This window comes from Coturnix japonica, chromosome 13, assembly GCF_001577835.2.
Source record: "Coturnix japonica isolate 7356 chromosome 13, Coturnix japonica 2.1, whole genome shotgun sequence".
Taxonomy (NCBI): Eukaryota; Metazoa; Chordata; class Aves; order Galliformes; family Phasianidae; genus Coturnix; species Coturnix japonica.
In genome coordinates this window covers 4,645,010-4,660,860 of record NC_029528.1, presented here as the reverse complement: position 1 = coordinate 4,660,860, position 15,851 = coordinate 4,645,010, and the positions used below count along the sequence as shown (strand labels likewise).

Genomic DNA, 15,851 nt, shown 5'->3' with positions numbered 1-15,851 from the left:
GTAAAAATAATTCATGTGTTTATTGTCATAGCTGCTGTGTAACTGCTTGAACTCTTGTAAGAGAAAGCCAGACAGAGCCCCAGCCATGATGATGGTATCAGCAATTTGCTTAAGCAATAGAGACACAGCATAAGTAGTAGGCAGAGCCACACTGATCTAAATCAATAAATAACCTTGGGGGCACTGCTCTTTTTTGAAACACATTAATAAATGTCCTTGAAGGTTTAGGAACTAAAAGCAAAGAACAAAGAGGTTGCCAGAAGAGTTGAACTGTCATGGTGCATTTGAACTCTGTCAAACTGCTAATGACTTGAGAAGAACTTGTAAGGTTTAGTGGATGCGTGCTGGCATCTATATGGTATCCTGCTTTGCTTGATCTGAGTGCCTCTGCAGCACTGATTAGCTGATAACGATATATTAAAGCTGTTTTCCTTCTTGGTGGAGTCCCAGTGTCTGCTGTTCTGGGTTTTGTCCTGCCCTCAGAAACAGCCTTGAGAATTTTAAAAGGAAACATAAGCAACTCAAAGCCACAATGTGCCCAGTGCAGAAAAATGGCATCGTTGTGCGTTTCAGAAGATTTCAAACCATTTTCTGTCACCCAGGACTTCTAAACACAGTTTGAAGTTCTGTGAGTAATAAGGGGAATGTGCTAAGGACGAATAATGGGAGAAACTGCTATTTTGTGCAAGTGTTTGAACTGCAGGCAGATTGCCTCTCCTGTTCTTCATGATTGCTGTAATGCTAAAGGTTACATTGCTAAATGTGTTGGACAGAGCAGTCCAGCATGCTCCTCAGTGTGTGTTCTTATCATAGGCAGCTATTCAGCCTGATGGCTACAAGCATTTTCTAAACCTGAATCATGTCAAAAGTCCAGCGATAACCTATTCCTGAGTGTGTGCTGAAAGGTTCTGTGCATCTTGAAATGCCAGCAGGGTGACTGGTATAACTTCTTCAGTTTAGACAGGCTGTGGTCTGCGTAGTCCTTCAGTGTTCTGTTGGTTTTACCCATCCCAGCGCAGTTACATCTGTATTGTGGATGTGACTCAGATGGTGTAAACCAATTCGGAGCTCCCTGCTGTGCAAACAGAAGCTCCGTTTGCCATTTCTATTTCTGAAAGATTTCAGTTTCCTGTGACCATACTATGATGGGCATGTTTTCCTTACTAATTTCCTTACAGATATCAAGCAATGCTAATTGTAGGCAAAAGCCTTTCAAAACCTTGTTCTTTTCACTTAGATGTGCTAATTATAAAGCACTTACAAGATCAAACCTAAGAACATTTGTGTTGGCTTTTAAATGAAACTGACTCCTAGCGGATCTGCAGTCCTCCCCCCTGATTCAGCACAAGGTTCTGCGTGGAAATGGAGGTTGTAACTGGTGGCAAAAGCTTCAGGCTTTTATTTCTAATTTTTTTTTAATGCAGTTAGCACAATGTGCTGGTAATTCCAGAATTTGTCCTGCTGACTTAATGAAGCAACCTAGCAGAGCATTTAAGTAGTTCTCATGATGTGGTGTAATGGTTTGCAAGTTATATACATGTGCCTTGTCTGTTCTCCTAGGCATGTTTTCCACAAAGCCTGCGTGGATCCGTGGCTTAGTGAGCACTGTACGTGTCCAATGTGTAAACTGAACATTTTGAAGGCTCTGGGAATTGTGGTAAGTTGGATTGGACAAGCTCTTTTCCCTTCCATCTCTGAGACACAGAGTAGGACGAATGACTCCAGGGCAGAAAAGATGAAGGGTGTTCCAGTGCTCTTAGTCAGAAGGGTGTGGGGCTGTGTTGTTATTTGTTACTGGGTTTTTTGTGCTGCTGATAAAGTTTGGTTTTGGTGGTTGTTTCTTTCCCTGGATGACTATTAAGGATGTTCTATTACGTTCTTATTTGTAATGTTATTTTTAAGCTGTTGTAAGTCTACTGTGTTCTCTATAGTCTTCCCTTTTCTCAACTTCTTTCAGCCTTCCTTTGGTTTTCTCTCTAAGCTCTTGTTCTTACTGTGGTGTCCTGTAGACACTCTTAGATCTGTTGGCTCGTTAAATCCATGCTCAGAGCTGCAGAGTGCCTTGGCTGAGGCCAGCAGCCTTTCCTTAGTTATGCATTAACCAGCCCTCGGCACATAGAATCTCAGAGGACTGCTTTTGTTGACTGATTCTCAAGGGGATAGACTTATAGAAGCTCAAAGAGGATTTTTCATGTTTTTCCCGTATAGGTAAAAAAACACAAAAAACTGTCAGGTAGAAGCAGTGTGTTTTCTCAAGGAGAGAAGGAAAAAGAGAAGAACACAGTAACTCACATTTCTACCCTGTGATCCAAAGGCAGCTGAGCTGCAGCAGCAAAATGAAGTGTTTGTGTGGTTATCCTCAGTATGTGGGTTCGTTCCGTGTAGAGTATTCCACACTGTAATGTGGGATCGCTGTGTTTTTCAGCCAAATGTGCCGTGCACAGATAACGTGGCCTTTGACATGGAGAGGCTCAGCAGAAGCCAGCCCGCCAGCAGGCGCTCAGCGCTCGGCGACTTCACCAACGACAGCTCCCTGAGCCTGGAGCCCCTGCGCACCTCCGGCATGTCACAGCTTCCCCAGGATGGGGAGCTCACTCCGAGGTCAGGAGAGATCAACATTGCTGTGACAAGTAAGTTTTCTTTGGCTTCCGTTACAGTTCTATGGCTTTCCTGGGACGGGGCTCTTGCTTTGCTCTCCTCTGTGCTGTAGGGCTGTGATAAAAGGTCTTCCTGCAGAAACAGAGGCGACCCTGGTGTCTCTGGGCACTCCGTATCAAAGCCAAAAACTGCCTGCAGCAGTGCCAGCACTTCCATTATTAATCGTGTATCCATTTTGGAAGGCACGCAAAGAACAATGGGTGAACTGAAATGGCAGCAGAACAGCCCTCCTGAATTCAGTGACCGGTATAAGCTGGATTGCCAAAACCATTTCCAAAATACCTTACATCCAATAATTTATACGTATGTAAACATTTGAGCCAATTACTACTTCTGCAGTTCTTCCTCCTGACAGCGTCACTGCTAGAGTTCCGGTGTCCTTTAGCAGATGGCTTTTCTCACATAGTTTTTGTATTAAGAAAACACTTGTATTTTGGTATATCAACATTTGAATATTGTCCAAGTGCCATATGACCCCGGGAGACTGTTCCTGCAGTATTTGTTCCTATGGATAAAGGCTTACAGCATGGGAAATATGCACTGACTGGATTTTACCTGGAGTTTTTATTGTATAATGGCTCTGTAACTAATACGTTATGTGGAATTATAGTGTTTTTCTGTATGCAATGGAATCTTGATTTGATGCAGGAGTGGTTGCGTTTCTGTCTGAAGTGCAAAAATAGAATTCATTCAGTCTGATTTTCCCCTTGTATTTCCCTTATACATCTAAAATCTGGATTTGAAACCAGTGCCACTGTTTGCTACTAATGAAAGCGTTGTAACTGATGCAGTCCATTACAGAGTATGTCTTCAGACACTTGAGCAAAGTAAAGGTTGTTAACAGAACCTCATCACACAACACAGAGCCTACATCCAGAAAGGTCTTGATCTGAGAAGGAAAAAGCCAAATGTGAAATGCAGATTCTTTGCCAAACCAACACGTCACTTTGGCCTGCAGTGTTCAACTTCTCATTCATCGTGTTTTCAGTTGTGTTGAGCAGGCACCAAGTCTGTTTACATGCTCTTTTTATTGCCATGGATGGGAAAGCTCTGTAGTTTAACTGCAGTTTCAACTGCTCGGTTTTACACAAGGTGCTTTTACTCTCTGTTCCCAACCGTAGCACTTACCTTGACAGATGGGATGCCAGGGTAACATGAGAAGTATCAGCAAGAGCTCATGCTGACAATGTTTATCAAATAAAGCCTTAGAAAAGGCCATTGAGATGCTTAGATTTTGTGCGTGACACATGCATTTTTCAGCGTGTATGAGTTAAACCAAAAGCCATATTCAGCAAAGGTGTTTGTATTGCACTCTGTTACTGTGCTAAATTAATCTCCGTGAGAGAGAGCTTTGAATAGCGAGCATTCTTTAATGGTCACCTTTATTTTTTTAATGTCTGTACTTATATACTGGCATTGAAATTATATTTCCTGTTGTCTTTCTGTCTATTATGTGGAAAATTCTAGTTGTTTTACTGTCAAATAAGTGATCTTATCTTATTTTAAAAGTAACGTGGCATTTATTGAGGAGGGAGGGGGTGAAGACACAAGTGAAGTGTGAAAGTAAATGGGGTGTGCTTATGTGAAGAGACGCATCTCAGCAAACCCCAACCAACCATAACAGTTGTTCTCCTGACCTGGGGGTGGACTGAGATTTCGTGACATTTTCCCTCGTTCCCACGTTTTCCTTCACACTGTAATCTTTCTTTATCGCTAATCCTGGGGCTCAGCCAAGGAGATGTTTGTTGTGCCATGCTTGTTTTCCACACCTCTCTCCACTTCTTCTTTGCTAGCCTTCTCCCGTCTGTAGCTCTGTGGCTAACCTCCTTCTGCTTCGCTTCCTGGTGCCACTCATGGCTTAGAAGCCCTTTGCCTTCCGCCAGTGGTGTTTGTGGGGAATGTTGGCATCGCTTTGACATAAGCCTTCTCCCACGAGTGATTTCCTCCCTTTCCTTTGTCAACAGAAGAATGGTTTATTATTGCCAGTTTTGGCCTCCTCAGTGCCCTCACACTCTGCTACATGATCATCAAAGCCACAGCTAGCTTGAATGCTAATGAGTAAGTAAACGTTTGGCTGTTTCTATATGTTTCTGGTGTCTCTATGTCACAGGCAATATTGGGAAGAGATACCATGAGAACAGAACAAGGAATTAATGATATATGTATGAGCTTTACAAAATGACAAATGCCTTTTCTGCCTTTCTCAAATGTAAGCCTTCAAGCAGCAGGCTCAAGGGTAACATCTGTAGTCCTTAATGTACAGTTAGCTGAATGGTCTGAGGGGATCTCACAATGTACAGAAGAGGGAGGGTGAAAAGAGGGAATGTGTAGATCTGCTTTTCTAATCAGTGGTCTGGGTAAGTGTTGGGCTGGTCATTAAATCCCCGTGTTCAAAATTCACCCAGCAGAACCAGGAATTGCTGCCATCCGTCATCTCTGGCAGTTCCCACCTCAATTTCTGAGTCATTTCATATTTTAAAAAGAAAGAAATGAAATAAATCTTTGGTTTTTCCCCCCAGCGAGCTCACTTCCAGCTGAGGAAAAAAAGATATTTAGATGATTTTGTAACTTTTTCTACTGAGAGGGAGATGTAAGCAATGATTCACAGCCATTTCTTGCATCTTGTGTGGGTGGAGCTGGCCTGTCTTTCTGACCTCTCATTCTAAACACTTAAGAACTGCACTCATTGGAGTGCTTAAAGACACCCATTTGTTCTTAGTTTTTATGAACTCATTGCTGCTTCCCCTCAGAAAGGCTGGGCCAGAAATGATTATCATGTGATTTCCAGTCTTCCTCCGTAGTTCTGTGTGTGGGCAAGTATAAATCTGTTCTGCAGATACGTTAGCCAGGTAGAGCTGGCTGTTCTTGTTTGAGGTGTACAGAACATCTGGGCTTGTAATCTAGATACATAGGTATATTGGAAGGCAGGCTCCCCCATGCAGCATGGAAGTGTAGCTTTATAAATGTCATCTCAGTTTCTTGGTTTTGAGATGAGAGAAAGAAAGAAATATAAATACAGATACTTTCCAGTGGAGGAAGATGAGCTGTGTGCACATGAAACAGGAATATCTGTGTTCCTGGGTATTTCCACATCGCTAGGAAGAAGACAAAGGAATTGTAGTCTGTAGTATCCACCGGATGTGGGTACTCATGGGAGTTGCATCTCAACTTTCTGTTGCAACTCCTTTTGTAGACTATTGCTTGATTGGCTCTTTCTATGGGAAGGACAAGCTTTGCAAGGTGTAGGAGTAAGCCTCTTTAAATGCTCCAGCCCTGTGTAATAAGCCATTTCTTGCTAACTTCCTCTTGCAGGATTTTATCTTTTGAGTATTGACGGTGCTAACTGTAACATAAATATTCTGTACCTTTTTTTGTGCCCCACAGAGCAGAATGGTATTGAAGAAGTGCTTTCCGGATGATTGCCTTGGGGAGAGACACCTATTTTTATGCTTCATTTATCGATCGTGCAGCACAAGCGTTTATTTAGTACATCCTATTTTTTCATAAAATTTGCTGATGCCAAAGCTTTGTATTAAGGAAAAAAAAGTGAAGAAATAAATGAACTTTAATTACGAAATCTTCCGTCTGTGAGTTTGGTTTGTCACGGCTGTTGTGTTCGTGTTGTTTGACAGACTCTTGTAAATTCTGCTTTGTTTCTTTTTAATGACTTCATCTCTGCACATCTGTAATCTCCGTTCCTTTTGGGCCACCCATGCTAACAAGTGGAAATCTCACGCATTGCCATTCTTATGATGCTGCCCAGCGCTGGGATGACCAACTGGTATAGCTGGCAATTGCTCAGTGCCAGCTTGATAGGGAGAAAGAGGCGTTCTGGTGTGTGATGGGCTTCCATTGACTGCAGCTGAAGCTTGGTATGAAATAACATTTCTATCTGGAATCTTTCCTGTTCCATACCGGGAGGACTGCAGTACCACTTCTGTCTTCAGTTGCTGCCTAAGGTTGGCAATAGAGTTTTCCCAACAGCCACATCATAAACCTTTTCTGTCTGCTGCTTTCACCCCACCCTTTCTCTGCTAAAAGTGAAGCTCATTTAAACCACTACTTCCTTCCCAATACCGAGTGGAAAAAGTAATGTTTCCTCCCCCAATGTCTTTGAAGCCTTCGTTTATACTGCTGCGGGATTGACTGCTGATCAGTTTTAGGGCATGAAGTATTGATAATAAGATGGAAACGCTATGCAAACCTGTCCCTTCTTGCCATGCCTTCTAACTGGTGGGTTAAACATCTCTCGTCTGCCGTCCTCATTCGGGCTGTTTCACACAAGTTCACTTATGCAAGTGGTGTATGAGTAATTTCCCAACAGTCAGTTAAAGCACGCAGGTCTGCAGCTCAGCCAAATGCTGGGGTTAATGGGAGGGGGGAAGGTAAGCGGTGGGTGAGGAAAACATCACTGAGAAAGTTAAATCCTGATCTGAGTTCTGTTTGTTTTTCTGGTATAAAGATGCAGACTTAAGAAACACGGTACTTTCTAATTGAATTAAATAACGGAGAGAAGCAATTTTACTGTAAAATTTAATTTTTTATGCACTGGGATATAGGGAATTTAATTTTATTTTTATGTATTGGCGCTTTTAGGTTTTAGGAACGCAGCCAGAGAATACATTAAACTGGTTGCTTAATTCTTATTTGTCCATCAGGTTTCAGCTGAGAAGGCAGCTTTTATAATTGAAAATGAAGTATGTGAAAGCTTCAGTACATTTAATAGAATTATTTTTCATTGTGTCCTTGTGAAAGTTTGGAAGAAATGTGAAGACAGTGGAGCAATAAGTGTCTTTTGAAAGGCTGGAAAACCCCATTGCAGTCACAGATGAAGGGAGAAGCCTCAGCCACGCAGTGTCTGAAGATTGTCTACTTGAAAAGTGCAGCGTTCTGTCACCTGAGCTGGTTGCTAAAGCATGGTGGAATGAGGACAGAGCACGATATAGGGTACAGGCTGTGATATCAGAGCTGTGTTTTTTCACCCGCTTCTTGACACCAACAGCGTGATTGGTGAGTTTGTCCTTAACCAGGAGAGTCTTGAGCTGTTTGGGATGGAGTGATCTGATCATATTTCTGCACGAAGAAGTTGTGCCAGGGCTGCGAAGGGAAGGCAGCTTATGGCGTTGGGTGGCCCTGATTATCCATCCTGAGGGTGTCTGAGCATTTCAGAAAGGTAACAGCAGCTGATGCTTCCTACTAATGCACCCATTACACTGTCTGCGATTCTTTGCCTTTCAGCTGTGCCTGTTCCTGCAGCGTCTTAGTTCAGGGATGGATTCCGGACTAGTGGGCTTGTTTTCAAACCAGTTATCTGAAAAGTTCATCTTAACTATATAATGAGGAATAGTGGCAGAGAACACCGAGGAGTTCATTTTCAGTACATTGAAACTGATCGCAGGCTTCCTGTTTGTTTTCTCTATGCCCAAGGGAGAAATCTTAATCTGCCTCATAAGCGCACAACGGGAGAGCAGATTCAGAAGCTGAATTCTGGAGCTGTGGATGTTTCTACCTGACCTTAAGATACATTTATCCAGTAAACCTATCTAGACTAATGGTATGTGTTTGAACACTGGGCAGGGAGCCAGTGGCTCCCTGATGCATGTCCCAGCCAGCAAACAGGCTGGTCTGAGCTGCTGAGCTCTTACAGGCAGGCAGCAAAGTGGGACGGCAATGCTGGTGTTACGCAGTGCACCCTGAGCCTTCTCTACCTTCTGTCTTTGGTTGCAAGAAGAGCATAATTGGGTCGCTTTGCCCTGCTGACTCCTTCCCTCTCTGTAAAATGTGGGTGATACTGATCTGGTTATTTAGTGCACAGATCTGTGTGTTGAAAAGCACCGAACTGCAGCTGGAATTTGGGCAGGCTGATGGTAGCTGTGATGTGCTCTGGTGCCCTCCACATAGAGGTCAAGAAGTATTGTATGGGAACACGACCCTGTTTGCAGTGGGTTGTCCACGTGTTGCTGGTGAGCTTCTGCAGGAGCTGGTCACAATCTGACTTCAGCAGTAAGAAAAATATGTTGGATTTATCAAATAGAGATGTTCTGTTTCAATGTCTTTCATCTACAGGTAGGTAGAGTACAGGCTTTCTTTTTAATGTAAAGGGTTGAGAGGTGTGGTTGAGCACACCCATAATCCTGGTGAAGGCAGTAATGGTGAAAAAATTACATGGAACAAAAAATAATGGGGAGACGTTTTTGGAGAAAGGCTGAATGATGTGCCCCATATGTTCTATGAAAGCAAAGCAGTCTGTGTGCGGCCTCCTGGACGTGGGGTGGGTTACAATCCTGTTGACAAGAAGCATGAAAACATCACAGTAAAGGATTTCAGAGGTGTTGGGCATAGGATGCCCTTTTTCAGATGGGTTTTCAGTTGTTGTCAGATGAGCTGCCTGCCTGTTGGTGAAACGTCTCCCTTGAAGCAGTTGGAGTGGAAGTGTCCCCATGCAGAGGAAATGACTGCGCAGCTGTCTGCTTCCTAATCCGTTGTTTGATTTCTGCGTGGTGAAAACAAAAGCAGCGCCCAGCTTTCAGAACCCCTTTTGTTTTGTTTCAGCACTGGCTGTTCAGTGTGTAAGGTTTCAGCGGGTGGAGAAAAGGGGAGATGAAACAAGCAATAAATACCCAGGGTTTATTTCAACAGCAAGCTGAGACTCAGCCATCACAAATTAGATGATCCTCCACCTGTAACACAGAGCAGAAGAATCTCAAAATCAGTTTAATCTGCTGCAGTTCCACAGTAGGTTTGTTGGTTGGTTGTTTTGAAGAGGCTGAACCATCTGGAGGACCTTGTTCCAAGTCAGTATTTATTTAAAAAAAAAGCAAAAACAAAGAACATTTCTTATTTTTCCCATTGAAGCACTGACCGATTGAGACGTTTAGCTTTTGGGCCACGTTTCAGATCTAAAAGGTGGGTTTTGGTGATACCCCAGTGTGTGCTTCTGTAAAGTATGTGCCAATGTGGTGCTCATCTTCCAGACACCTGCACGTGTGCTGTTATGCAATGTAACTGCTCGCTTCAGTAAACTGCGTGAGCAAAAACGAATTCATTTACTTCCGAGAACTTCTGATTCTCAGTAAGAATGGCGGAGTAATGACTTTGTCTTTTTTGAGCCTCTACGGTGAGTGGGAAAGAAGGAAGAGCTGTTGAGAACAGCAGGATCTGAATTCTTCATACCTTTTGTAAGCTCTTTATTGTAGAATGGCATAGGCTGGACCCAGAATTTGGCAGAGAAAGGAGGAGTTGAGCACCTGAATTCTGCCAGGACAGAAACTGCAATCCCCTAAGCTTCTTGCTTCACTGATGCCTGAAGGTGGAGGCACCTTAGTTTGCTGAGTGCCTCCTTGATGAACTTGGAAGCTCTTTAGTTGCCTTGAGTTTGGCTCATGTGGGTGCTCGGTGTATTGTAATCTAAGCAGCCTTGCTCCCAGCTAATCCCTGCAGGTAATTTCATATCTTGGCCAAGGGCCTGATCTGATAGTTTCCAGAGGGAGCCTTGTATACACCAGCAGGGCTGGCTCCTTGCAAAACACATCTGTGGACTTGAAGAGCCAGCTTCTATCAGCAGCATTGTGTGCTCACTTTGAGCATTGCTGCTGTCACCAGCATTTGGAGAAGAGGGCCGGGTCTTCGTGGTTCTTTGTAAGACAATGCGTTGGTGCCTCTTTCCATAAGATTGCTGCCATGCACGGCACAGGACACAGAGCACCTAGCAAAGGTTTCTGGTGCTGTGAGGCTGTAAACCAAAAGCAAGGAGCAGTGCAAACCTCAGGCTTGCCCCAGCCTTGCTCAGACTTGACCTGTGTTATCTGTGAGCACTGCTGGCCTGGCGGTTGCTCATGCATATGAAAAGCAGTGCTTGGAAGCAGCACATGGATGGAGGCAAAGCCCTGCAGCACCTCCAGATGGGGTTGGATGGGGGTCTGAAATGTCAAATTCATGTTGCAAAGACACTGGGACATAGGTGAGGTGCACCTCAGCACCAGGCCCAGTGGGATCTCCAGCTCCACGGCCAGGCCTTCAGCAGGGCACAGCGGATGGGATGTGTTTAATAAGGTAACATGTAGCCTCATCCAGGCATCCTTTGGCAGCTGATTTCTGTCACTCTGAGCAGGATGTGACAGGAGGCAGCAGTGGGCCTGGTGCACCTCAGTGGCCCGTGGTACAAATGTAAATGCTCACTTTCCTGCATGGTGAGGGCTTGCAGGCTGAGATCTCTCCTTTGCTATCTGCCCCACACAGCTGTTGTTGGTTTGTGTTGAGGTCTGTGTTGTCCACGCGTTCCGTGTTTGCAGTCAGAACTTGCACACAAGGATGTTTTGCTTGGTTCTTATGTCTGTCCCTAACCAGGTTTTGTTCTACCTCTTGTAGGCAGTCACTTCTTCCATCGCAATTCTCTGTCCCCTCGAAGTCTGGTCTACGAGAGCGAATTCTCCACCATCGAGCCCGCTTTGGACATGTATGACGAGAACAAAACCTGAAAGGAATCCACATTCCTTCCTGGCCCTCTTTCTGTTGTTTTCATTTCTCATTCCTATTGTTGTGTACTCTTTCCATGGATCTCCTTTGTCTGAAGAAGAGCTGCTTTTTCCAGAACACAAGCCTGCCTTCTAGGTCACGGAGATGAAGACAGCTGTGGTGGTTTCTGCAGGTGGCACCTCCGAGCACAAGCAAGGTTGTCTGATGGAAGTTGCTGAGTAACAGCATGGGAGCTGTGTGGGCCCGGCCTCGGCGGTGCAGAAGAGGCTTTGCAGTGGTCCTAAGAGTTTGTTTTGTACTGCAAATGCGTCTCCTTGATAGGCGTATGCTGGTTTTAACGGTCCAAATTGTTGGGCAGAGTCAGAAAGGGAACTAGTAGTTGCAAAGGAGCTGGCCAGTGACTGGTAAAAGCACTCCATATAGCTTGGTCAACCCATAACCTTACTGTGAAATATCCCCTTCCAAGAGGGACCTTCCAAGTGCGTTGAGTTTCCGATGACCCGCTCACCCCTGGGCGACAGCACGCCGGTGTGACGTGATGCAGCAGAGAGGCCCTGCATCTGCAGAAGGATTTCAAGGAATTGGATACTTCTGGTTCTTTTGTTTTTCTCCATTTCTGTTGAAGCAGGAGAAAAGGGGCCTACACAGAAAACAGTTTTGGTCCTTCCGTGTGCTCCAGTCACGTGAGTCTCTTTCTACAGAGAAGGATGTTCACAGAACCAGCACTTGATCTACCTTAAAACCATGAGACTTTTTGAAATATGCAGGAATCTAATTAGCTTTCTTTCTTGCTTTACTTTTCTTTTTTGGAGGGGTTTAAAAAAATCCGCCATTTTTCTCACTGAGGTTTTTTAAAAGCCAGCATGTTGGCATTACACGGAGAAGAGAGGTAAGCTTCTTATCCTGTTCTCACGTTGAGATCTGCAATAGTTAACCAACAAACACGTTCTCCAGGCCATGCCCTTTCCCACTGACACCAATAACGTGAATGCAGAAAGCAGAGGAATAAAGGAAAGCAGTGACTGCTTTGGGACTCAGCAGGAAAAATCCATTTTTACTGGAGCGTGCCAGAAGCAGTGGGGAAATGGAGATTGGTTTCAAGCTTCTGAATGTGTAACGTGGAGATGGAAAGCCGAGCTCAGCCATCCATAGAGCTCCTCCCATAAGCAGACATGGAGAGCGAAGGCTCCTGCTCCGTTTCCTCCTGGACAATGAATGCAAAGCTGTTTGATGAACGTTAACATTTTCTCCATTGCAGTCTCAGTTACTGTAGAGGTAGAAATGCATTTGTGTCCTTGTAATATGAAACACGGCTTCACTCTGTATAGGAAACCTGAGAATTCTGTAAGTCTAAAAGAAAGGTAGGTAAGGCATTTCCTGCCATCCTTTAATTTTGTCAGCTTTTGCTACAAGTGGAGGAACTTCCCCTGCTTGGCTTTTTGTTTGCAATGTATAGAGGTCTGCTTGACATGCAGCCTTACCTGTAGCGTGGCTCCGCTGTGTCATTAACACAGACCTTTAAGAGAAGAAGAAAAACCCAGCTCTGCAAAATGTGGAAACGATCCTATTCACAGAGCACGCCTTGACTTCTGTTGCTGTGTGTCAGCTTCATTTAACATGGTAATTCAAGGAGGAGTGGTGCGCAGGTTAGAGAGGTTTCTCTTATAACACCCATTTCCATTTACCACATGCACTCTTATTGCAATCCTGTCATCTTTAGAGGTCAAGGGCACAACTTCAGTGCTGCCTTCCCCAACCAAGTGGGAGCCCCTTTGCTGGGGTGCGGTGGGTTGCTTGGCTGCAGGCGTTGCTTTGCTGCTCCACGTGGCAGCTGTGTGCATGGGGATGGGCTGTGGGTTTAACAACACGCCGACTTCATCATCACATCTGCCAGGCAGTGGGCAGGGCGCTTCCGAACAGAGGAAGTACAACACCGTTGCTCCAGGGTGTTTTAGGGCTTGTTTTTGTCAGTGCTGAGTACAGGGGGAGCAAAAAGCCAAACAGAGCGAGGCACTGTGGCTCCCAGCCGTGCCGTGCCTGATGGAGCTGCCAGGGTGGGTGGGATGGGATGAGATGAGATGCTCCATGCTCTGCCCAAGGCCGCAGAGGACTTCACCACGGTGCATTTTTCCCTACTCAGAAGCACCCAAGAGGTGCCTTGTGCTACAGAGCAGGGTGTTTGCAGTCCCTGCATTAACACCAACAAGGCGCTGTGCAGGGTGGGCTGTGGGAGCACTGCTGGCTGCTCAGGGCATGCTGTGTGCTGGGCACTGCCCTGCTGCCTGGGCACAGCTCTGCCACCTCCGGTGCTGGGGCTGCATTGGGAAGTTCCCCGTGCTGCTTCCTGTTGTGTTTGGCTTCCCTCAGTGCAGGCTTGGGTTTGTTTTGAACAAAGCAGACAGCTTTGTGCCAGAGTGGAGGAAGACAGCTCAAAAGCAGATAGAAATTAAAACAAGTGTTAGCGACTACAGAGCCCTAAATGGCAACCTAGTAAGTAATGCCATTTATATTTGATTAAATCTCCCTACTTCTAAACTACCTTTTTTAGAGGAGCGGGGAACAAGGATAGTGCTGACTGGGGTCTGACATGGTAAGGAAAAGGTCCCATCTTCGGGTTGACTACATGATCTTTTCCAGCCTTAGTGGTTCCCTGAGATGCAGCTGGGGCTGATGTTGTGTAATGGACACTGTGGGTTTGGAAGGTCTTGCAACACTGGAAACATTAAACCTGGCTGAAGCAACTGATCCCTACGTACGTGCTGGGACGTGCCATGCCAGGCACTTGTGTACTGTATTGTATTTAGGATGGGAAAGAGGCAGCACAGCAGCATGGCTGATTTTTTAGGGGCTGTGCTGGTAAGTTTGGGATGTTCCTTTTAATATTAATCAGTATAAAAAAAGCTCGATGAGCATCGTTGTTCTTGTTGTGCTGCAGTGGTGCTGTGTGTGTTCATTTCATAGACATAAGGTAGATGGCGGCCTACCAAGAGCTGTGCTGTCAGTATCTTGGGAAATGGTTTTTCTAAGGTTCAAAAACAAAAGTGGTTTTTTTTAATCAGAAAACATTAATTTTATGTCTTCTACTTACAAAAAAACTGACCCTTTCATGCTCCCCTAAGAGATCTAAACCCGCTGCTCCACCATCCCTTTCCCTTATCTTCATCTCCTGTTTTTGGAAGTTCTGCATGTTCCCCCAAGGCATTTGTAGAAGTGAGGTTTGCTTGTGTTCTTAGAGGGTAACCGCCAGTAAAAACCAGACTGTACGTGTGCTTTTTGCCTATAGTACTAACATTAACTATTGCATTTGAAGCATGTTAAAATTTACTTAATGCCACTCACCAGTACTCATTGAGTAAGCTCACGTGTTGGTGCCTGTTTGCACTGCCCCGTTGCTTCTAGGATGCTTGCCTTGACACGTGAGGGCGATTTAGGAATAGCCAGGTATCCTACATAAGCCAAAGAAAGACAAGTAGTTAAATACATGTGTTTAGTGCTCTCCTATGGGACTTGTGCACAACTGTTTTGTTTGGATATGAAGGACGGGGCAGCAGGGCTGAGCTGACTCACAGGGCTGTGCTTCCCAGGGGGTGCGTTGACTAAACTGTTGAAAACACATATCTTTTTGCTAATAATGATCTGGTTTTACAAGAGAAGCTGCATGGCTCTGCACACACCTCGGTACAAAGGTGGGACGGCCGTGCAGCTCCCAGCCCCGCTGTCCCCATCACCCCAAGGTTGGCAGGCAGTGCTCTGCTCCTTATCACCCCTCACTGCGCATCCATGCGTGGCCTCGTTTTCCATCCCTAGCCATGCACAAGAGCGTGTGCCACGCGGTGACAGCTTGCTTATGTGTTGTTATATTTAAGAATCTCATCGCTCCGCTTCCTTCCTTCTGCTTTAAGGGCAGAGCAGGGGAGGGCTGAGAGATGCTCCAGCTACCTCCTGCACTAGGGGAAAACCAGGAGAAAGCTGCTGGGAAATAGCTTGGAAATTAGCAAGAAAAATGTGATGCCCCGCTCTTGTTGGATTCACCCCCAAAAGGGGCACGTTTGGCACTGAGTGCTTATGCTGTGTGCTAAGGGCTGCCTGTTTGTTCTTTGTACAGTAACTCCTGTGGTCTCTAGGGACCCATGGCATAAAGTGTTGCCCCCAAATAGCCCCCCAAAGCTTAATAACTGTTAATATTCCTGCAAAGCAAGAAGCGTGTGGGGTTTTGTTAAAAGATGGAGCTGTTTAGAGTGATTTCACTGCAGAGCTGAGGTGGAACTGGGCGGGGGATTTCACAGCCCAGAAGCACATCCTAAAGGCCCTCCCTGTGAGCACCTGCTTGTGGCCACAGCTCCATCTATGTCCTGCATCCACCAGAACAGGGCAGAGAAGTCCGGGGCTGCCTTGAGACTGGGGCATAGCAGCTTATGGGGAATAAAACTACAACCACCATTGGTGTGTGTGCAGAACAACAGCATGCTGGGCTGGTTGCTGTGGGGTGAGCGCTTTGGCACGTCGCTCCGGCCCTTGGGAGGCTCACTTGGAACTCCCTGACCTATTTGATGTAAGTATAACACTGTATTGTAGTCGCGTGGTATATGCCAATATGTTAATAGTGGATACCTATTAGGGTTTGCTAATGTACTACATTTCAATAAAAAGCAATTTAAAAGAGCACGTTTTGTGAGCGTGGTGTCTTTAACTGCAGGAGGCTGAGATAGAACAGAGCC

General features: G+C 45.3%; 1 protein-coding gene across 4 annotated transcripts in view; it reads left to right on the top strand.

The window, feature by feature from the left end:
• Positions 1-15,796, top strand: part of RNF130 (ring finger protein 130) — a 38,125-nt gene extending 22,329 nt beyond the window's left edge. For 2 of the 4 annotated variants that reach the window (XM_032447422.1, XM_015875806.2), the window contains 4 exons: positions 1,561-1,657; positions 2,426-2,630; positions 4,623-4,716; positions 6,043-6,235. In XM_032447422.1, coding sequence (XP_032303313.1) covers positions 1,561-1,657; positions 2,426-2,630; positions 4,623-4,716; positions 6,043-6,058 — 412 coding nt within the window. In that variant the 3' untranslated portion in view covers positions 6,059-6,235. Of the gene's footprint in view, positions 1-1,560; positions 1,658-2,425; positions 2,631-4,451; positions 4,600-4,622; positions 4,717-6,042; positions 6,236-11,025 lie in introns of those variants that run through there. The other 2 variants (XM_015875807.2, XM_032447421.1) reach the window with 2 other exon arrangements.
• Positions 15,797-15,851: the final 55 nt, after the last annotated feature.